Source organism: Epinephelus lanceolatus, chromosome 5, assembly GCF_041903045.1.
Source record: "Epinephelus lanceolatus isolate andai-2023 chromosome 5, ASM4190304v1, whole genome shotgun sequence".
NCBI classification, from domain to species: domain Eukaryota; kingdom Metazoa; phylum Chordata; class Actinopteri; order Perciformes; family Serranidae; genus Epinephelus; species Epinephelus lanceolatus.
In genome coordinates, this window is record NC_135738.1 from 17,636,700 (window position 1) to 17,659,827 (window position 23,128).

The following is a 23,128-nucleotide window of genomic DNA, read 5'->3' on the forward strand; positions in this document are numbered from 1 at the left end:
TGCTTGTGTTTTGACAATATGCAACATTTGAGAAATTTGTCTTTGGCTAGTTCTGCAGAAAAATGTATATATTTCTTAGAGCAAATTATTAACAAAAGTATCATCAAGGTAATGGTGCCGAAACTCAGGTATCATATTGGCTATAGTGTTGAAAAAATAACCAAACAATATGCAGCCCCATTCACTCACACATCTAGCTTATGCACATATGCAAATTTATCCACTTCCTCACAAACACACAAATACTCTCCTCTCTCTCTCTCTCTCTCTCTCTCTCTCTCTTTACACACACAAACACACACATGCACAAGCACACACACCCACATACAGTACGCATACACACATTTGTGCCAGGAACATTCTGTTCACCTCCATCACTGAAATAGTCGGTCTCTTATGGTAACACAGAAAACTTGAGTGACATAATTGCCTTAGTCTAGAACAGACAGCAGAATAAAGTACAGCGTGTAATCTACCCTTCAACACGCGCAACAAAAAACACATAATTTGCTTCAGATTGTACTATTCTATTCAAATGTGAGGCAGTTATTAGGATCCTGAGGTGTTAATATGTGTGCTATGTGTCAGGACTGGAGGCCTGTGCCTGTCTAGCAGTTCCAGCTGCGTTGGGTTGCGTCTGTGGTTTGAGGCCCTCCGTGTTTCTACGAGCGGATTCAACCTCTCAGCCTGCAGCAGCTGGCAGCCATCAAGCTGCTGGCAACACACACAAACACACACACACACGCTTACATGCACACACATGCTCACACAGACGTCCTTCCATAATTTCCATGGTAATCAGTAGGGAGCCAGATCGTGGTCGTGCCAGAGGTAGGGAAGAGAGGAAAGAGGGGGCACTCAGCTTAGTCCTGGACCTCTGGTTTGGTTGGCTTAGGTGATCAGAGACACGGGGCAAGAACCAGGATATGAGCTGCTCTGGTTGCTGTAAATGAAGGTAATGAAGGGATTGGACACAGATGTATGAGCCATGTAATGTAGAGTTTAAAGGATAATTTCGCTTTATTACAACTCAGGTTTTATTTTCTGAGATTTGCCCATCCTTGGTATCGGTAATAATAAAATTGTTCTCACACACAGTTTATTGTGGAGATCTAGGAACACAGCAGCGTCAGGAAAAAGATTTCAAATGGGGCAATGAGAAGGCAGTCAGATAGTTGTACAGGTTTTAAAGGAATAGTTCTACATTTTGGCAAATACTCTTATTTCCAATTTGCCAAGCAGCAACCTGCAGGGCTGAAAAATTAAGCCAACAGGGAAGTGCTAAAACCTGCAGCTCTTTGAACAGCCACTTGAGGCTGGCTCCCCGTCAACCCCCACAGACCCCCATGTTAAAATGCCAAACTTTACAGCAGAAATAAACATATTTACAGCCTGGTACCAAAAATGTTTTGGTTCCTTGAGGTGAATTTTTATATAACTCACCGCTTACATTTTATTAAGGCTCAGAGTTACACATAATTAAGGGCAGGACGCTTTGAACAACAAGCTGTCTGCCAATAGTGTTCATGGCCTCCCAGTCAGATCCATCCCTCTCTCTTCCATAGCTCCAGCCTCCCACCAAAATACAGTCACTTCTGACGAATGGCGTGCTCGAGGCTTCAAAATGGAAGTCCACAAACCAAGGGGTGATGTCATGGTAGCTACTTCCATTATTTATATAGTCTTTAATTTTAGAGAGTTAAATGGGAAAGTCGATATAACTGTCATGATTACATGAGGCTACAGCCAGCAGCACTTATTAGCTTAGCTTAGCATAACAACAGGAAGAAGGGAGCAACAGCTAGCCTGCTAGTTGTTATACAGTAGCAGATTTTCTTTAGATTTAGAACAATGCTGCTTCTTCCTGTTTTTTAATGCTGAACTTATGTTAAATTAGATTTCCCCTCTCCACTAATAACTTTAAAACCCATTTTGATACCCATCTCTTCTCCTTAGCCTTTTAATTATCATTATGACGACATGCCTGACCTCAGTGTTTTTCATTTTGCTTTTATTTTATTTTGTCGTTTTTGTGTTATGACTTTATCAAGATACTGCATGCTTCTATTACTTGACTTACATTCTGTCTCTGTTGTAATCTGATCATGCCTTTATTTTATTTAATCTCTTTGTGAAGCACTTATGTCAGTTTTTTTAAATGTGCTCTACAAATAAACCTGACTTGACTTGTAAGAGGTAATCAGCTGCTGGTTGTAGTTTTATATTTACTGTAAAGACATGAGAGGGGTATCAAACTTCACATCTAACTCTCTGCAGCAAAGTTAGTAATCATATTCCTAAATGTCAAACTATTCCTGTAAACTGGAATCAGCAATTAGTAATATTTTGTAAGGGAGGCTAATAGTAAAATTTCTACCCAATCTTACGTGCAGGTAATGACAGCTATGATTAAGTTTGGCAGAGTGATATATAACATGTGAGATGTCACTATTGTTGTCGATGTTTAGTTGTCCTATGTTCTTTTTTTGGACATTGAAGTGGATCAATTTACCCATCGAAGCTGTTCCTGTGCTCTTACTTCACCCACAGCCCTTTGAGATAATTCAGTAACTAGTATGTTTATAGGTAAGACAGGAGAGAGAAACCTGTCTTACATTATTATTATCAGGTACACTGACCCACGATAGAATGGAAACAGAAGGGGTTTTTTTTGGTAGAACAAATGCTTTATTATAATTACAACTGGAAACCATTTTTTTCAATGGAAGTATGTGAAAAATGTCTGACAGGGAGTCAAAGAGAAAACGAGATGCAGGCGCACAGGTGAGATTCTCCGTCTCAGTACCCTTCATAAGCAAATGTACACAGTATGATACCTGTCAATTTTCATACCATGGTGTACAATTTCGCCGTACACTGCTGCAACCCTAGCAGACCATAACAGATTCAAATGTTTGCCCAAACTATGAAAGTAAAACCCAGGTTGTAAAGAAAACCCCCAAATTATTCTCTAAACATCTGGGAGCTGGCCATCGCAGCGCTGTGTCCAGAACATGTCTGTTTGGTGAGACAAAAAAACATGTGGCCAAGAAGCTCTTGTTTATGCCGCCACAGACTAAAACCCAGTGTTATGTGGCTTCGCGCTGGGTAGCCAACATGGTGGAGAGGTAACACATACAAATCTGGAGCGCAAGCATGCTTGGAGTCGCAACACTGCATCAGTCAAACGCAGGACTCTTCCACCGTTCAGGGGGGTAGCAGTAAGCCTGCTGTTTTGCCTGGCTACTAAACAAAACCTCGAATGACCTACTTTCATTCCTACCCCAATTCTTCCACCCCTTGCCTCCTCACACACGCACAGCGCAGCTAATACACTGGGACTGAATGGGGATTGAAAGTGTGAAGTGGATCGCCCAATCACAAGACACACAACCCCATGCTGATATCAGCTTCCTTTCCAAACGCAGGGGGAGGCTTTCAATGAGACCGTTTCTAACCCAAAGGCCAGTCCAGTCAAAAAAAACCCCATCATATCCCACGAGGCTATGTGTTTAGAATACAAACAAGCTGTTTGGGATAAGAGCGTGCAGTGGCCCAGTGGTAAATCACTGCCCTACAGGCTATCAACAACCTCCTCCATCCAAATCACAATTCAATTATGGATGGTGCAGCAAAAATAGAGTAACAGGAAACATTTACAACAGCAACAGTAATTGTGTTTGGATCCCATTCCACAGGAAGTCATTACCATAGATTTCAAGAATATCTTTATCATCCAAGTTAAGAAAGAATTTCCTCCTCTGGTTGGGATAATATTTGTGTTGGTGTCAATGTGAGGACAGGGAGCAGAGCGCTGTGGAGAGGGGTGGAGTCGCTCACAGAGGGGAGTGGCTCTCTCCTGAAGAGACTTATTTAAAAAGCAGAAGTGTTTCGCTTATGTCCACTCCCCTTCCTGGCTAATCAGCTGAAAACTTTTGCAGCTCAGGTAGTTAAAACATTGGATGTGTGCTGGCAGCGCTGGCAGACTGCTTCCCTCTGAATGAGGAATGACAGTCTTTGACAGTGCTGATGTCTGCAGCAGGAGAACCTTGGACTCAAATTTCCTTACACGCTGTGAAAAGCGATCCACACCACAAGTCCACACCTCTTCCTCCAGTTCAATAACCCGAGCTGAAACACAGACGATCGGCCTGTCATTTTGTATTAACCCAAGAAGGTTCCCGCAGAGGCCCCCGCTAACCGCTATCAGATCGGCTGATAATGACTTTCTTTTATTACGCTCATGATGGGAAGGACGACCCCAGCGTTGCAAAATGCATCTACTTAGTGAACTGATAGACGCTGGCAGCCAATTTGTAATCAAAAGGAGGGAAAATGGCTGTTTATTAAATCTACAGTTGTGCCTCGGAGCATGGCTTTGGCAGAGCAGCGGAGGGCAACATGGCAGCTTTAAGGCTTGCAAGGAAGAAGAGACAGAGGGATTCCTCTTTGCTCTATTTATTTTCTGAATAAACTGTTTTTACACAGTGACTATCAATCTGAAGGGCCTTTATATAAGACTCTGAGGTCTGTGGGAGACACTTCCTGAGAAAAACAAAGTTAAGTATCTACTGTAATCCTTCCTCCAACCTCACACTATTCTTCAAACACTCCAGACGCACAGCACTTATGCAAACATTGTCACGTCAACAAAGTGCAGATCTACCCCGTGTCATGACGCTCTTACAACGTCTTTAAAACATCATAACTCTATTGAACACAGCAAAGCGCAGAACTGTTGAAGCGTCATTCAGCCTCTTGAGGTCATCTAACCGAGGAGCAGTACCTGGAAAATGACGGCCGTGTCACTGCCACGCAGTTAGCCTTTGTTTTGTCCTCCAGGCAGAGTCAGTTAGACGCTTTATGCTGCCCGACATCTCTGCTGTTCCCGTCACCATGTGGTGGTTGCATTGTGGCCCCCAAACATGCGTCTGACCCCCCTTAGGGAGGCCAGAGCCCCGTGTGAGCAAGGTGATGACTAGTGTGGGTCAGCGTGGGCTTGTTTACACATTACAGACCACACAGACAAGACACGGTTAAGACAGCATATGTACGCCATGTGTGTCTCAATTACAGGCAGGCCGTGACTGCTCAACTGCTTAGCACCACCGCCAGAGATGAGAGCAAATGGTAAAACACTCAAGACTATCTATAATATTCTCAACTTGACTTTCACACACTATCAAGACAGTCTCACAGTCTTTCTGTCCCACAAACAGAGACATGTAATAGAGATAATCTCTCAGCAGAGGGCTCCAGCAGGGCTGTGGTGACAGCTAGAGCAAGGAGAGGCAGAGATGTTTTGCATCTTTGTTTGGTGTTGTCTACTTTGTTTGTCTGGTAGTTCCATCCCGCTCAGCTTTTATTGGGACACAGCCGCAAGAAACAAAAAAATGTGAAGCAGACAAAAACGCGTTAATTGCAGTAGTTGCATCTATGTGAGCTGTTTACGACTAATGTCTTGATTTTAGGGCTGTTTTTATTGTTCTTTGAGTAACTCCATCTTGAATCCCTTAAAGTAAAGCAGTCTGATCCAAATGGCAAAGATGTGAAAAGTACAGCCTGGCTCCCTAATGCCTAAGTTCACTCCTGCCATAATGGAAACACGACTATGTGAAGTGGAAAAAACGTGAATTGTTTTTCTTTCTCTTTCACCTATATGCAGTTTCCCTCTTGTTTTTAAAGCCTTCATTCATGAGAGTAGTTTTTGGGTGGATGCAAAGGACACGCCCCCCTTAATATTTAAAACACGTGCATGTGTCCCCACATGACAAAATTAAAAATATTTGCACCATAATTTAATGCAAAAATGCACAAATTGGTTCATAAAAACTCTCCAGGATGCAGGAAATTACTTGTTTGATGTATAGCTACACAATTGTGGCCAAAATGATAATCACGATTATTTTGATCAGTATTGTTATTTTGGTTATTTACGACAATTCATTGATTTTTAAAAAATGTTCACATTAGAGCGCTGCTTTCACTTACATGTTGTGCTACATTCCTGCTACTTAACAAATCTTTGCATCAAAGTAAGACTTAAAATAAGGCCCTCCTTCACCTGAATTCAGTGCATCTGCTAAAAACAAAATATAAATAAAATTGTACCCCAAATATAAAATAAATAAAAATAAGTGTCACTACAGAAACCAAATGAAAACAGTGTTTATTGGACACACATCTCTGGCCAAATGTAATGTGACTGCACTGTTTATTTCAGTCTGTCTCTGAGAGCTGGATGGAAACGTATCCACTGCTGTATTTTTTAATTGTTTATTTATGTAATTAGTTATGTATGCATTTATTTATTTTTTACAGCGGTCACAATGCTGTGAAGTGCTCTGCAGAGTCACTGTTGTGGATTTCTGAGTTTGCTCTTGACAAGGACTGAAATTCAGTGAGGTAACGTTTGCCGCGTTATTCTTCTCGGCCTTCATGCATTCATCGTACTGCATGTTGTGGTGTCTTCTCATTAATTTCATAGATAAACAATTCAGTTGTGTATGTTTGCGGAGCAGACACAAGCCTCATGTGCTCTTTGCATATGATTTGTTGTCTAAATCTGAAAAACTTCCAAACAAAGGATGTGTTTGGAAGATGTTTGATGAGCGGATGATTTTCGTTTGCACTTGCAGAAAACTTTACACAAGCTGCTGCTGCATGGTGCGTGTGTAGTGGCATGACACCTCTTCAAAATGGAGGCTGGCTGAGAATAGGAAGCGCTTGATTTGATATGCGGTGTTGTATTGTATGAGCAGAGCTTGAATTTTAAACGTCAATATTGCAGTCGATCATTCTCATTAAATTATGGGAAGATAAAATCATGTTCCTGATTAATATTTGATTAATTGTGCAGCCCAAGTTCGACACTCACATTTTCTGGAAGAGGACCCCCAAACTCCTCATTTCATATGTGCCCGCCCTAATGTTAAAACAAAACCTACGCCCTTGATAACACCAAAAAATAAATACTAGCAACAATGTTTACTAAATGCATTGTTTCTCCTTCTTAGTCAATTATTTGTAAGACTGAAAACATATTTTTTTTCTGTCCATCATTTTCAACATTACGAAAGTGTAAAATAATCTGCCATCAGTGCACTACCTGTTTACATCCATACAGTAACTATTCAGTGTAAACTACAAGGGCAGCCATCCTCCAGCTCATCACTCATTTATAAACAAAGACACATCCTGACTCCATCACTGCAGCAAACCACCTCCTGCATATCAACTAATGACTGACACTTGAATGAGCTTCAGTCGAGAAATCAAACCTAAATCAGAATAAAGTGTAAACTCTAAAATATCTAAGAGTCTTTTCATATCCAATTTGTGTATGTGCATGAGTGTGTGAGTGTCACCACAAAGAAAAACAAACAAGCACACTACAACGCTAACTAGCCTGAGAGCTGAGGGCATCTTTCAAGTGGCTGGGCCGACAGTGCAGCCTCTCATCTCCCTGCCTAACCGCACTCACAGGTCACAACGAGAGCTTTGATCACTCCAGAAGTCTGTTTCCCATTCACACGCTCAGCATGCTCATTGATTTTCCATAAGGAGGGCTGAGGAGCTGATATGAGTGCTTGAATGAAGCCCCCCCCCTCCTCCTCCCAAGTCTCCTTTAAACACAGGTATGCATGTGTATCAGTATCAGAGGAGGTTTGAAAGCCAGAGCTGCTACATTCCTGGAGTTTAAGGACAGAAAGCTCTGATAAGAGATGAGGAGTAAGTGGTAATAAAGTCCAGGACAGATAGATAATAATGTATTTGTCAGTTTCGTGGCAATGGCTCAGAGATCATCTGGGGAGAATGTATGACATAAATAATTACGGACGGGATGAATCATTGACATCATGTCCTCAGCTTCCCTTTCTCATCAGCACTTGAAAGCTGCTTCTAAAATAGCATCCCTTCAGCAACAAAATACCAAATTTGGTACTTTATTTTCAAATGACAGAGGAGAGCTACACTTGCAACTACACTGTATATATCTACATGCATGAAACAGCATCTCGCTCTGACAGGGGCGACGATTTCAGAGAAAAAAGAGGAACATTTAAAAACATTTTAGCTGAAAATAGCACATAATTTGTTATATTAAATAAATAACTATAATGAAATATTGTATAACAACGTTACTGAGAAGGTAGAGTAGAAAAAAATATTGTAAATAGATAGAATTCCATGTTTGCCTGCGAATGGCTGCAAATATCCCTACAGGATATAAGAAGATGTGAGTCCAGGGATGATCTGTGCAGATCAGAGCAATAACAGCAGAGCAAGGATCAAATCACATGAAAACAAACTGTAAAATCCACACTGCGATGTACAACAGGAGCATGACATGTAAACACAACAACAACAGCAACAACAATACTAATGCATTATTGCTATTATAATCACTGCTGTTGTTGCTGTGTGTTACACTACATGACATACATGATATGTATAAAACCTATGTGATCCTCACTGTATGCTTTAATAGCAATAATAATAATTATGCATCATTGCTAGAATTATCATTGTTGTTGTTGTTGTTGTTGTTGTTGTGTGTTACACTGCACACATGATATGCATGATATAAAAAAATCCTCTGTAACCCTCACTATAGGCCTTAACTGTCATGATAATAATAATACAAAAGCTGCACATTCTAATCAGTCACACTATAAAAGGCCAACAGTGCTTATCTTAGTGCCATTTTACTTCTCCCTCCTCTCTCCCCCCTTCATCTCAAACCCAAAATCTCGTCAGTGAAAGCAGAAAACAAGCCAGAAACAGAAAAGTTTAACGGGACAGAAACTTCTTACCTGGTCCCTCTGGATGCATGGCAGAGAGGTCCGGCGATGTGACTTACTGTTGGGCTGACTGTGTGCCATGTCTGAGGCTATCACAGAACTGGACCTCCTGCGCCTTTTAAATACAGGGATCTCTTCCCTGGCTCCAGTCACGGGGGTGCAGCCCTCCTTGTGTCTCCCTTGGTTGGGAAGGAGCTTGTCAGCATACCTCGCCAGCAGGATGCCCAGCACTCCAACCAGGTACGCTACGTACGGTCTCCAAGTGGCCCGTACTTTGTGCAGCGAGAAGAGTGAGATAGTCCTGACCAGACTTATGAACACGATCACAGATATGCCCTGGTTCAGCCGCGCTACCATGAGTGCGCCGGTGGCCACGCAGATGAGCACGACCACGGCTGCTGTCGTGAATGAAAACAGCTGCTCATCTGTCCCGTCCAGGAGAGTCCACGCAGCTGCTTCGCCCAGGTGGCACAAGGTTAGGAGGGAGAGGGCGGTCTGGATTAGCACTCCGCAGCGGATTAAGTAGACACCGACCCAAAAGAAGGCACATACGAGGGTGAACAATGGGGAAACAACACTCCAGCAAGTTTGCAACAGCTCCGCCGCGCAGCCTGAGACCAAGTGAAGGGGAGACGATGAATGCGAGAGTCTGTTGTCAGCGCTGCTGCTGCTGCTGCTGGCTTCAACTCTCCAGTCTGCACATTTGACCAACAGAGCGAGAAAAACCGAAAGCGACCCCACGCACACCGCACTCCGGAGTCTCTGGGAACTCCATATTTTTGTGAACATTAGCCTCACCCACGACTCGTAATCTCGGTCACGGCACAGTGGGATGACACATGTTTTCACATAACCATTGCGATCCGGTGCGCTGAGGCTGTTTTCATGAGTGCTGCTCTGCGCACCGGTACTGTCAGATTCTGCAGGCATCGCCATCACTCATGGCAGATATGAAGTATGAGGAAGTCTATAATGCATCTATACCAGTGTGGTCATGGGACAGGAGATGAGTTAGTGACAAAACAAACATCATTTATTGTACGCATTGTGAAAAAGTACAGCGAATACGCGCCGGTGCATCTCCGTTTACGCATGGAGATGTGCTGCCACTGAACGCGTTCCCTTTGTTTTTCCAGGTGCGGATTGAGAAAGTGCTGCCCGAGACAGCATAAAAGGAGCCTGAATGACAGAGTAACTCAGATGTTATTCAGATCTAGGGCACTGCTTCTCTGCTGCACACAGTCGTCCCGCTTTGCCCTCCTTTGTGGAGCGCCGTCTCTTTGACTTCTGCTGTCCTCCTCGTCGCTTTGTGGCTCCTCCACGGCCCGGTCCGTGCAGCAGCAGCAGGAGCAGCAGTCTTTGCAAAACATCAGTCCCGTTCTGTGAACATTCAGCGATAAAACGCGCTTTATATGTCCATTGTTTGGCCACTTCCCGGTCCGTCCTGAAGCAGTTGAAGCTCCAAAGGTTACTTTCGAGGATAAACGCTGCTGAGGAATTTAGGCAGTTTGAGCGAGTGTCCGTCAGGTTATTGCTCGGTGTTTTGAGGGGCAAATCCGGAGTGTTTGTCACCAGCTCTCCAACCAGCCGCGAGTCTCAGCTCATTCACACCCCCGAGTTCCGATTCCACGCATGGAGCAAGATATTGCAGCAGCAGTGAAACCCCCAAATATTTCCTCACTCAGCCCAGCAGGCGTTGTCCTCATTAGATCTCGCTTGTGTTTAGATATTTTTCTCTCTCATATTTTAGTAAAAAGAAAATCGTATGTTTTTTTTTATTTTAACAGCATCAAAACCTGTTTTTGCACAAATGGGACTGACCTATATTTTCCCAGTAAGTTCCTTTCTGAATGGAATAAAATGTGGTGTATTTAGAAACAAATATTTCAGCCCATGTTATATCTCAATGGCTGCATTCTGAGTTGTGGTTTAGATGGCCAAGCAAACCTGAGGCCTTTAAACTGCCTCAACATGAATTCATCTTTAACCAGGGAGAAGTGTCTCCATGCTGACGACAGAAACAGGACCTCTTCATGCAAACTGTTTTGCATTTAAATACTCAGAATAGTCCTGTGGTTGCCCTGCAGCTTGACTCCTAATGTCCCCACTCCACCAGGTCATTGAAATATTCATCCCACTCTAAGTGTCACCGATGATGTGCTGCATCACAGTGGAAGTTTCTCCATCAATGTTTCAGCGTGCAGATCTTCTGTGCATAAGTTCATGTTTTCACAGCTCAGGAGGCACACGTGTACACCCTCAGATGTAACGCTCCCATGGGACCGCAGCCTCTCACAGAGATAGACATTTACAGCCAAGCAAGCACATGTAAACTGGCTCATGTTTGCTGATGCACACAGGGAGCTGACGTACACGTTGTGCGTGTAGTCAGTATGTTTCTCTCCTGATTCTGTAACTGCTTTTTCTCATTCTTTCTCACACACACTTTCATACTGTACATTTAACCCTGAAGCTTTTCAACATCTGGTCTTCTCACAGCATCTAAATAAAGACGGAGCATTCTGCTCTGTCATGCCACGCTCTTGCTTCTGCAGCCCCACGTCCTTCATTAATTTATGGAAATCCCGCAGCCTTCAAAACACAGAAGCTGCATATTTAGCAGGACTCACGCCCTGTGATGCTGATGCTCTTGAAATCTCGGGCCCCCCTCAATCCTCTCTCTCTACCTGTGCTCATTCCCCCCGGGCCGAGACAGGTCAGCACGACTCTTTCTATCCGTATGTGTAGACAGAGTCCTGTGTATCCCTTGTCAGTTGTGATTAGTGGGAAGCACAGGAGGAGAAGAAGCGCTAACAGGGAGCGATAGGAGCAGGAGGAGGCCAGGTCCTGTCCATCACCTTTCAGCACATGCTCACTGAGTGCCAGACAGCCCTTTCAATGCAGTGTATCACACAGGACAGATGCCGGCTCCGAGTGTGAGCAGAGTTTTGTGACAACATCTGTTTTTTCCAACTTATCAGAGCCCATGGGTAACTTTTTCTTTGGAAGAGTTGAAACAATACTGCTTCATCTGACTGGTTTATTTCAGGGATGACAGGAACAGAAACATTCCCTCTTTACAAACAGAAGATAAGAGCAAGACAAAGGAGAGAGGAGTTGAAGTCAGCCAGGAAACGGGGATATGCAAGCGTTCGTTTTTCTTGTAGGATACCGTGGTGCACTCATGTTGTGACAGTGTCAGCCCTCTTTTACATTTCAGAGGCAAATCCGTCATGTGAGAGGCAAAAGGTTGTCCAAAATAACTCAGTCTGTGTGTGGTAATGTACTATAAAATGATGCAGATTATGTTATACGCTGGAAAAAGAAGAGATAAAATTAGTTATGCCAGATGTGGAATATCTGGAACAACACCCGTGTTATCATCTGTGAAAGCAAACAGCTGTCCTTGTTTTCCTGCAAACTGTCAATAGCCAGGATGAACGACACTCATCATAACCTGCATCTTTCCCCTTTGAAAAGCATCACTTTTTGGTTCAGATGACGATGAATCACTACAGTCCTCAGCAGCCACTAATGCACGCAGCATCTCCAGACAAGATCATTGTGAAATTCTTTTTCCGGTTTCCTCTACAAACACGTCTAGAGGCCATTCTGAATTACCCGTAAGAATTTTAACGACTGGAGAATGCACACGTAACCGTCTTACCCTATTTGGCAATGTCACGGTCCATTGTAAAAGAGGAATCTTTTTATGAGGAGCAATTCATCAGACATCTGGTTTGGATGTTGCATGGGGGGCAGTCATCTGATTGAACCCTGTGACCTCACTCAGACCTACCCTGGCCTCTGGGATTGCTACCGACACATCTGATGTATACTCAGGAAGTGTGAACATCCTACAGTGTTGTTTTCCATGAAACCACTTCATTCTGCGGCCACTATATTCTCTGCTCATCATAAATAGCTGTCAGTAATTTTAAGGGTTCTATATGTGAATTTGAACCTTAATATAGCAGCTAACAGCTATTTGCTATGTAAAGATATAATGGCATCACGGCATCCTGAGCCGAAAAGGGGGGCTGTTGGGGGCCCAGTCACTATGGGGGGCCCATGAAAGTCACCAATAATCATGTTCATCCTAAATATAAACAATGATAGCCACATTTATTTTGTACCAAAATATTCAACATTGCTTATTAAAACAACAAAAATAAACAATGTATTTATTGTTGCTTGAGTAAAATGCAACCTGTTTAATAATGACCCCCCCTGATGATAGTAGGCAGCCAGCCACATAACCTGAAAAAGTTACTAATCTAAACTAACTATTTGCTCATGATGGAGTGAATCGTTAAATCAGGATACCAGAAAAGACAGTAAAAGAAATAGAGGGAGCTGAACAGGGCTTTATACCCAAATGATAATGTACTAACTTTTTTCAGTCAGCTCAGACAGCTGCTCCCAGCCATGCTGAAGAGACAAACAACAGTCAGGAAGTTAACATTACAGCTAATGTTACTAGCCAAGAGGCTGCTGGCATCACTGTTTACGTGTATGTGTTGATATCGTAGACGTAGCTTCCGTGACGTCACCCATTCGTTTGTGTACTGCTGTTTTGGTAAATGGTAAATGGAACTGCACTTGTATAGTGCCTTTCTGGTCACTTTCTGGTCACTGGTGGCCGAGGCTACCATACAAGGTGCCATCTGCTACTCAGTTTTTAGCACATTCACACACCAGTGGAACAGCCATTGAGAGCAATTTGGGGTTTAGTATATAGCTCAAGGATACTTCGACATGCAGACTGGAGGTGCCGGAGATCGAACTGCCGATTTTCCGATTGGTGGACGACCCGCTCTACATCTGAGTCATAGCCTTGAGTTTGGCATTTCAGCTTTCAAAATTTATTCTGTTTTGGATCCAGCCTCAAGTGGCCATTCACTGAACTGTAGTTTTTGGCACTTTTGCATTGGCTTCCTTTCCCGGCTGGAGGTTGCTGCTTGGTTGACATGAGTAAAGCAAATTTAGGGAGGGCCTGTTCACTGCATGTTTTCAGGGGCCCAGCCACTTCTGCTGGGGGGCCTGCACGCTTCCTAGTGTGCGTTGTAATCCAAGCTTCACTGTTCGATGTTTTGGTAGCTGCCCCGGCCAATCCAGCACATTAGCGCATATAAGTCCTCTCCATATGCCCCACAGGCTAGCTAATCCCGGTCACTCTGCACTAAGCTCAGTTACAGCTGATAATGCTGTCCTGACCCACTGTGGCAGGTTAACAGCGTTAGCTCTGTCAGCACTGTTATCGTTGTTAGCACTGTTAGCACTATCAGCCAGGCTTCACTGCTAGCCGGCGTCATTTCATCCCAGCCACCTACCTGCTTGCCTGTGACGTCAGAGGTGAAACCATGTGCAAGCAATCCTGGCTCAGACTCTGCATGTCGTACATAGCTCCTTTAAATATAACTATACATCAAGAGCAGCCATCTGTTTGATCACACTCTGGCAGGAATTGAGACACTTTGGCAGGAATTGTAATGAGACTCAAAAAGCAGATTGAGCCATCAAATGTTGGATCATCTATACATTATTCCAGACATAATTATACATGAAATACAGAGTGATTCAGAGTTTAAAGACGAAGGAACAGAAGGGAAAAAGAAGAGCGAGCAGCTGAATGGAGTGATGGAAACAAGTTTACATTGTGTTTGGCACTTGTGTGCAGAGTAAGATCCATCGCAGCGTGTTTACAAGCCCTCATGGGCAACGGTCGGCTCGTAGCCAAGTTTCCACTAAGGTGCTGTGGACACCCGTCCCTTCACCCTCTACACACACACACACACACACACAGACAAATGCCACCACCATCATATACACGGACATGCACGTGCACACACTTCCTGACACAGTCATTTATCCACCCATGTGTTTGTACACACAGTTGTCCAAAGAACAGGGGCCTTCTAGGCTGGACGTCCGAGGAATCAACAAGCTTCCTTTCTCTTCAGAAACACTGATCCAACCTGACTTTTTTACCCAAACTGTAAATAGTCTGTGCGATCTTGTATTACACAATCAGAGCAAAAATGGAGCAGGAACCTACAGCAGAGCCAACTGCATTATGTATAAGCCTGGGTCAATGATTTCAACATCTGCCAAACTGTTCCCATCAATATTACAGTTTAAATCATGTACAATCCAGGGATCCACTCAAGGATTTAGATGTCTCGATACAACTTTATAAATCCTACATCTACTGACATGAAACGCTCAAGCCGGTGATAATGAGACACAGCCAATACTATCCACACAAACTGTAAGTCCACTCTAGTTTAATGACAAATACAGAATCAAGAGCTGCAACGATTCACCAATTAATCGATATAGAAAGATTAATCTGGAACAATTTTGATAATTGATCAGTATATTTAAAGCAAACTTGCAAAACATTTGATGGTACAAGCTTCTCAAATGTGTGGACTTGCTTCACCTTGTCTTCTATTACAGTAAACTGAATATCTCTGGCAAAAAACAGTTTATGACCTCATAATGCGCTTAGGAAAATTGTGATAATTTAGCAGTTTTCTCATATTTTAAAGATCAAACAAAGACTGAGTTCACAGAGAAAATGATCTGAAGATGAATCAGTTATGAAAATAATCTACTGCTTTCAGTCCACTAGAGCGTTTCATCTGTTAAAGAGGAGGGGCTCTGTCTGCCACCTTCCTCCTGTGTTTGTTGGTAAATAAAACCACTGACTCTCTACACGGGGCAGACTGTAACATACTGCATCTAGGAGAAGGGTTCTAAAATGTCACACCAAAACAGGTGTCTATATACAGTACATGCCCACACAAGCTGACTAACACTGGAATGGATTTTTTTGAAAGCTGATGCCTATCAAAATAAGCTTGTACAGAGACTGCCAACAGTTGTTTTGGTTTTGATTCAGTATCTGAATTGTTGCTATCACTACCTGAATATCTGCTCTAAAATTACATTCAACCAATGGGTTAAAAACTTTTACTCAAACCCATGTTAATTCATTTCTTTTTGCAACTCTAGGTCTGATAAACAGAAAAGCAGAATGTAAGATATTTAACAGACTGTAAATTGAAAATATATTTGTAGAAAACACGACAGAATCACTAAACAAACTAAACTAATGAAGAAAATGTGCACAAATCTGCTTTAAATCTGCTTAGGAGAAATCCTACTGATGGCTGTTAACTAATAAAAGGTCAACTTGGCTGCTTCTAAGTCTATTCATAACACACGCATAAGCTAAATGGAGGAATGCTGAATGCTAAATACAGCTGTGCTGGTGTAGTTTTGTGGTATTTGAACTTTACTTAAGAATTTCTTCTTTATGATACTGTAGACTTCCACACCAACACATTGCAGAGGGAAATGTTATGCTCCACCTACATTTATTTGACAGCTACAAATTAAGATTTTACCTAAACATCCCACACACAATGAGCTCTTAAAATATTATACATTGTTATGGAATAAACTACCTGTTAAAACCTTTACAAAACAGTTTAAATTAGCTCCACCTGTTTCAACTATAAGAGTAAAATTCCACTGACACATTAATATGTTAATAATCCAATAACAGAACTTTATAAAACTCACAGAGATGCAGGACTTTTACTGTACAGTAGTGTTGTAGTATATCCACTTTAATTTAAAGGAATACTTTGCCCATAAAATGGGTATTTCTATATCATCTACTCACCCCCTGTTACATTGATTTCATGAAAATTGCTTTTCTCAAATGTCTCCACAGTGAACAGAGGATCCCAAAACAATCAAATTCTTAACGAACTGGATAAAGGGGGACACATTTAAGGGCCCAGACACACCACACTGACTTTAAAGAACTGGCAGTGATGAACACCCCCTGCTGCATCACCTGATGTTGCTGTGTCTCGGCCAAAAAAGTTGCACATGAATACACACAAGACTACAGCCAATTGTCAACCAGCATGTATGTTATGCGCCTGCGTGAGAGGAAATGACTCCACACTCGCAGACGGTGGTCATCTATAATCCTCATTCAAAAAGAGAAACAGGGAGACTGTCTTGACGCTAGTTAGCTAGTAAGCACACTAACAACACAATCCAGTGCTATAAGAACAGAGTATATTTACTGTGTGCCAGTGAACAATAACACAAAACATCACAAAACGCTCCTGCTAAAGAGCTAACGACTGAAGAAAAATAATCTTAATTTAGGTAACGAGTTTGTTTTGGTCTCACTCCTTCTTCACTTTAGCTCTTTGTTTACTTTCCTCACTTCCTTTTCACATCTTGCGCGCTGAGCTGCACTTCCTATCAGAGTGATTTCATTCACTGCTGGGCTTCACTGTGCTGATGCCGATTCATCTCTTTTTACTTGTTAGGGAAACAGGGGATCATGGGTAAAGTGCTTCAAGGCAACTTTCCAGTCGGGAAAAGGGATGTGGGTAATGGACAACCTTTTCCAAAAGTAAAAAAAAGCAGATGGGGTTGACAAGGGGCAACAGTGCAGGAAACCCGCCACCAATGAGGGTAGCAGACACTCACCAATGGCCCAACTTAACTGACTGACTGACGGACGGCTATCGGCTTGGTGTATTGAGGCCTAAACAGCAGCAAACTATATCAAAACATCCATCTACAAACTCTCGTACAACTCATGCAGTATAATCCAAGTCTCTTTTATCTAGTGGTATGCTCAGTATTTCCCATGTGCATTCCATTGAGCAGAGTTCGAATACACATGCTTACCCTTTTGCATGTGTTTGGAGATTACTGAGCATATGACTGGAATAATTGAAACTTTGATTAGTTTGATCGTACTGCACGAGTTGTGTGAGAGTTTGTAAATGGATGTTTCAATGTAGTTTTGCTGTTAAACACGGCCCCCCTTTTACATCAATCATCAAAAATTCTCCCTTTTTTTTGGATTCTTCGTTCACCGTGAAGACATTCAAAGAAAAACAAAGTTCACTCCATGAATTGAAAGTAAAAGGGTGTAAGTAATTTATATCTAAATGATCATTTTGTGGGTGAAGTATTCCTTTTCAGCACAAAATTTAACAGAGTGTACATTTGTACAGATTAACTGTACATTTTCTTTTAGATAAACTCATCGTATAATCTCAATCTGCCTACAGTATCTGGCCTGTTTAGGTAAAATGGTTTTAAATGTCTCCACCATACTGAAGGGACACATGCACGCTAGTAGGGCTCCGTTTTTGGAAAACGATGGGGGAGAATATTGGGATTGAATTAGAAGATGGGTACTTAATTCACTAGTGTGGGTGGGAGCACTGCGGGCAGAGAAAGAGAGAAAGTTGAAACACTGCCTCAGATGAATAATGCAATTCCAAGGTTTGAGTGGGAAAGGAGCCACACATTTTATTGCATATATATTCAGGAGAGTTAGGAAAGTTGCATGTATGAGTTTTGAATATTTCATATCAAAGTTTTCAAAGCTGCTCTGCCACCACAGCTCACTCAGACCATGTGGCAGTTAGCTGGCGTGGGACGCGCTGCTTGTCTTAGACACTAGATATCTGCTCTAGCCTGGGATTTATGCTAACCCAGGGAAACTGCAGGAGCTTGTATTATATATCTCTGTCTCTCTTGTTCTTTGGAGTACAGATTTACTTCTTAAGTCTTGTCAAATAATGCAAAATAAAACTGTAGATCATGGCTTGACACACCAGGCAGCCCAGTGTAATTGGTCTGTGTTTGTTCAACACATGCCAGGAAAAACACCGGCCGTCCACCTTGTATGAGAGTTGTCCAGCACACAAAAGTCAGCTTTCATACGGGCATCTGGACCAGGCGAGAAAGGCCAAGGGAGCTGACTGCTCACTTTTATTTTTTCGACGTCAGTTTACATGTTTTCCTAAACATGAGGAATGCTGCTGGGAGCGCAGGCCCAGAAACAGATCCTTAGGCTCTATTCACTTGTTAGGGAAACAGGGGGTCATGGGTAAAGTGCTTCACGGCAACTTTCCAGTGGGGAAAAGGGATGAGGGTAATGGACAACCTTTTCCTAAAGTATAATCTCAAACAACAATCAAACAGATTCTTACTGACTGCAACATACTTCTGCCTTGTTCTGTATGTTTAAGTAACTAATTATCTGGAACAACCCTCAAACGGAATCATCACTGTCGGGAGAAACTCTGCAACTACAGTGTTGTTGATTTACTTCAACTGAAAGATCACAAGGACCTTTACGGGATGACAAAATCCCATGACTGATGAAACTCTTTCCGAGCCAAGTGGAAGAAGTAAAATATGTCTGACTATTTTTACTGTTTGCTAGCTTGAAATAATGAAAAACAAGCCTGTATTTTATAAGTATATGATAAGTTTTTAAGTGGTTGACAGTTTAGAGACCCACATTTTAACTTTGTACCAACAAAAATGGGATTGATAGATTATCTAAAGCCAGCTGAACACAATTATGTACATTTACAGTAACTTTTTCACATCAAAATGTCAAAAAACAACTGGACCATTGCAGTTTTGTTCAACTGTGTACTTACATTTTCCCAAACGTTTCCATCGATGTTCAAACCCAGAGGAACCTGTAATTTTAATCAAAAACACAGTCTGTTTGGTCACCATCACCTGTCAGTGGCGTCATACCTCATTTATGTTGTTACATTTTGTCCTGTTTTAAGTCACATTTGTGCTACTTTTTAGATCTTGGTCTTCTTTAACTATATGTTTCGACTGGATGAAGGATTTCAGCCATCGAACATCTGGATCTCAAATTATCAGAGAAACAAGCTGACCAAACGTTACCGGCAGCTCAGCTCCAGCCCCTACTGTGCTGAACAGCATTCAGGAAATGCTTAATTTTAATGTGAAACTGCTTTATTCAGTGCTTGTAGCAGTTTGAATTACCAGGGCCATTTGTTTTGAAGAAGAAGAGACCTCTGTGGATAATTCGGCTTCTGATAAAAACCTCCTGAATGTCTGGATCTTAAGTTATCAGAGGTAAAAGAGGAGCACACATTAGCAGGAGCTGGGCTAGCAGCCCCTTCATGACAAACTGAACGACAGAGGACTAAAAAAATTCTAACGTGAAATTGTTTTTATTCAGTATTTTTTTCCATACAAATAAAAGCCCAAAATGGCATACACCAAAAAGTATTCATCAATTTCTACAATTAGGCTTCCACCTCACCATCTATGTCACCAGTTTCCAGTCTCCAAAATGCTCATAAGCATCGGTAAAAGTTTCTCCCATCAAGTCTGTTTTTATAGATCACAAATTTCCCTTTAGAATTGCTGTACGCCTCTTTCAGGCCAGGTTTTGTGCATACGCAATGTTTATGAAAGAGTCCCCTGATCCATTTGTTTTGGAGAGAAAGAGACCTCTGTGGCTTCCCAGTAAAATCTTCAGAACACTGAAAACTGAAGGAACTCTAACCTGGAGAGACTGATTGCAATGACAGCATTGCTCCATCTTATGTTAGTTTTGATTGAGAGACCCATTGCACAGTTACAATCAATGTGTCTTTATCAACATGACAACTATACTGCTTTGGTTAACTCGTACTGCTCTCATCAGTGTTGTTTTAAGGGTCCTTTCCACCAAGCAGTCTGGTACAGTTCAGTTTGTCACACTTAAGAATGGTTATTGTTATGTTTCTGTTGTCAAAACTTGTGGCCAGTGCCAATAAAACCATTCCATTACCTCCTGTTTTTGGTTTCCACTCTGTTGAGGTACCTAGCACACTGATCCAACCTAAAAAGTGGAACTAGAAACACTGTAACCCATTGATTGGGTGAAAATGACTGAAAATGTCGGTGTGCAACCCTGTTGAGCAGACAATCAACAAGAGCTTAGGTACATGTCTGTATTGATTACATACAGATTCTGATGGGTACAGTCCCAGAAATGTTTGGTGGAAACAGTAGAAAAGAGTACCTGTTCAGCACCAAATGTCAGATAAACAAAGGAAGTGACTAGCTGGTGACTATAGTGGAGCATTTAGCAGCTGAAGAGAAGCTGGTGGAGACCAAAAACAGGGAAGAAAGAGAGTAAATGTTGGACTTACATTTGCCCGGTGGGCACAAACATGACTCCAAATGAGGGATAACATTGCTCTGTGTCTGTTGGATGTGTATCTGTTTGCTAACGTGTTTGCCATATCAAAGTGATATGTTGTTTTCACAGCTTGTTTTGAGGCCAAAACATCAGTTAAAGGTGGAGTCAGCGATTTTGCAGAAATATTGTTGATATTTGAAGTTTACAATCTGACAGACTTGCTGTCCCTGTCGCTACCACTGCCTTGCTTTTGATACATCCATGGCCTCTCTCCTGTCCTGTGCACGAGCATGAACGCCACCTGTTGCTAACTGACTGGTACAGTGTTGTGTATCTCGGTCCGGGGCCACTTTGTTTCCCATTTAGAGAGCCAGAGCGGTGGATGAACAAAAGACAGGAAGGACTTTTTTTTTCCAAACAGAACAGTACAAGTGTTGTCTTTTGACCTTAGAGTTCTATGTTACCTTACACACAGATTTTGAATTTAGGAAAACACGAGCACTGGTATTAGTTCTCTGTATTGGCCCTGAGTTCAGGTACAACAATCAGTGTCAGAGGAGGAAAAAGTCAGATTCCAAGCTCTATGTAATAACTTAGTGACACTGCAGGCTGGCAGACTGCTTTATCCTCCTGGGGTGTAAATATGCTGTTGGAGAATGTGTCTGGCTGCTTAGGGAGGACTTCATGCACAGAGGAATTTGAAGTACCCGTTATTGGCCTTTCAAATGCCAGACACAAACAATCATCAAGGGTGAAAACCTACGGAACAATTTAGGGTACCACTCAAAATCAGCCAAACAGCTGTGGGCTTTCATTGAAGCACGCAAGTCAACTTTCCTCTCCTGGGGCCAAATCCTCCAAACTTCAGACATTCATAAAAGTCAGTTTTTCTGATTCACTTGTCAGGTGATTTACCGTAAAACACGATTTAGCTCCATGATGAAAAGGAGAGAATGAGATTTCAGCTCGAGGTTGGCTGACCTACGGAGGGCTGGCGTTCAAAAAAGCAGACAGACAAAGACAGCAGACTGGCACCTAAACAGAGGGAGACACAGAGAGAAGACAGGACACCACAGCAGACTTCCTGTCCCCATGAAAGCAGCAGCAGCAGCACACTCGAGCTTTGTCCAATTAGCTTGCATCTCACATGGCTGGTCTTCATCTCTACATTCTGACAGTCCCTCTCCCTGTTTCTGTTTTTTTGTAACTTTTATTTGGGACAGAGGCTTTTAAGCTGCCATGTATCCCCTGCTGTTTGTACCGTTTATCCTGGTTGCCATCACAGAGCATGGCGCCGGCACACGTCAGGCCGTTCTTGGACCAAAGAGGAGGAGGAAGTGATCTATAAAGTGTGTGGTCCCTCAAGAGGAAGCAGGCAGAATGAGGCCTTCATTTACAAACTCTCACTCTCCACTCTTATTCCCTTCTCTATCAATAACATTTTATAAGAAACACCTACACGGTTGACACACCAAACAGAGACTTTTAAGGCAACGTTTTTGCCTCTTAAATTGAGAATATAAAGCATCTCCGCCCCTTCACTTTTCTCCCCTCATCAACTGAGAAGGAGGGACTTCTCCCATTAAGAACTGCATGAGGACAGTTGTGTAGACGGCAACAGGCTTTAAAAAGCCCTATTTAGTCTTCCCAGTGGCTGTTTGACGTCATTTAATGGAGGAAAGGCTGTCTTAAGTAAACTGACAAAAATGAGAAACCTCTCTAGCAGCTTACAGTTGTCATTTGGTTAAGCCTGAGAGTTGTAAACATCAGGGAAAAATCGCACATGAGCCTCTGCTGAGTACAATATGTGCTATAAGGTAAGTTTTAACACCGCAGAATTTTAAAGGCTATTAATTTTGTAGTTCATAATACAGGAATGAAGTATGTATTACTTGATAATACCTTAACACCCTGTTATAGTTTCACAGATCCAAGCAGATATATACAGCATGACATAAATCATCATGTCATTCATAAATGAAAGCATGACCCCAGCGGTAAAAAATTAATAAGCAGCTTTACAAGTCCAGATGTGCTGCAGAGGTAGACTGAAGGAGGAAAAACAGCTAGGGCCTATACCTCTCAGGGTTTGTGAACCACCTTTACTTCTTCCACGAGTAAAACAGCAAACTTTGCTTGTTTTAGAAATGCATTTCCACCCATACTCATATTTTCTACAATCTAAGCATCACTGAGTCCCAAAATCCACAAGGTGCAGCCCAGGAAAAGGGAGACATTTAAGATGTTTTGGCTAAAACGCCAAACTGACTGGGGTGAGATTGCAAATTTGACTTGTTTTTTT

General features: G+C 42.3%; 1 protein-coding gene across 4 annotated transcripts in view; it reads right to left on the reverse strand.

The window, feature by feature from the left end:
• Positions 1-23,128, reverse strand: part of LOC117262330 (cGMP-inhibited 3',5'-cyclic phosphodiesterase 3A-like) — a 175,648-nt gene that overhangs the window by 115,888 nt on the left and 36,632 nt on the right. For 2 of the 4 annotated variants that reach the window (XM_033635230.2, XM_033635229.2), the window contains exon 1: positions 8,817-10,449. In XM_033635230.2, the coding sequence (XP_033491121.1) occupies positions 8,817-9,740 (924 nt within the window). In that variant the 5' untranslated portion in view covers positions 9,741-10,449. Of the gene's footprint in view, positions 1-8,816; positions 10,450-19,312; positions 19,355-23,128 lie in introns of those variants that run through there. The other 2 variants (XM_078167793.1, XM_033635228.2) reach the window with 2 other exon arrangements.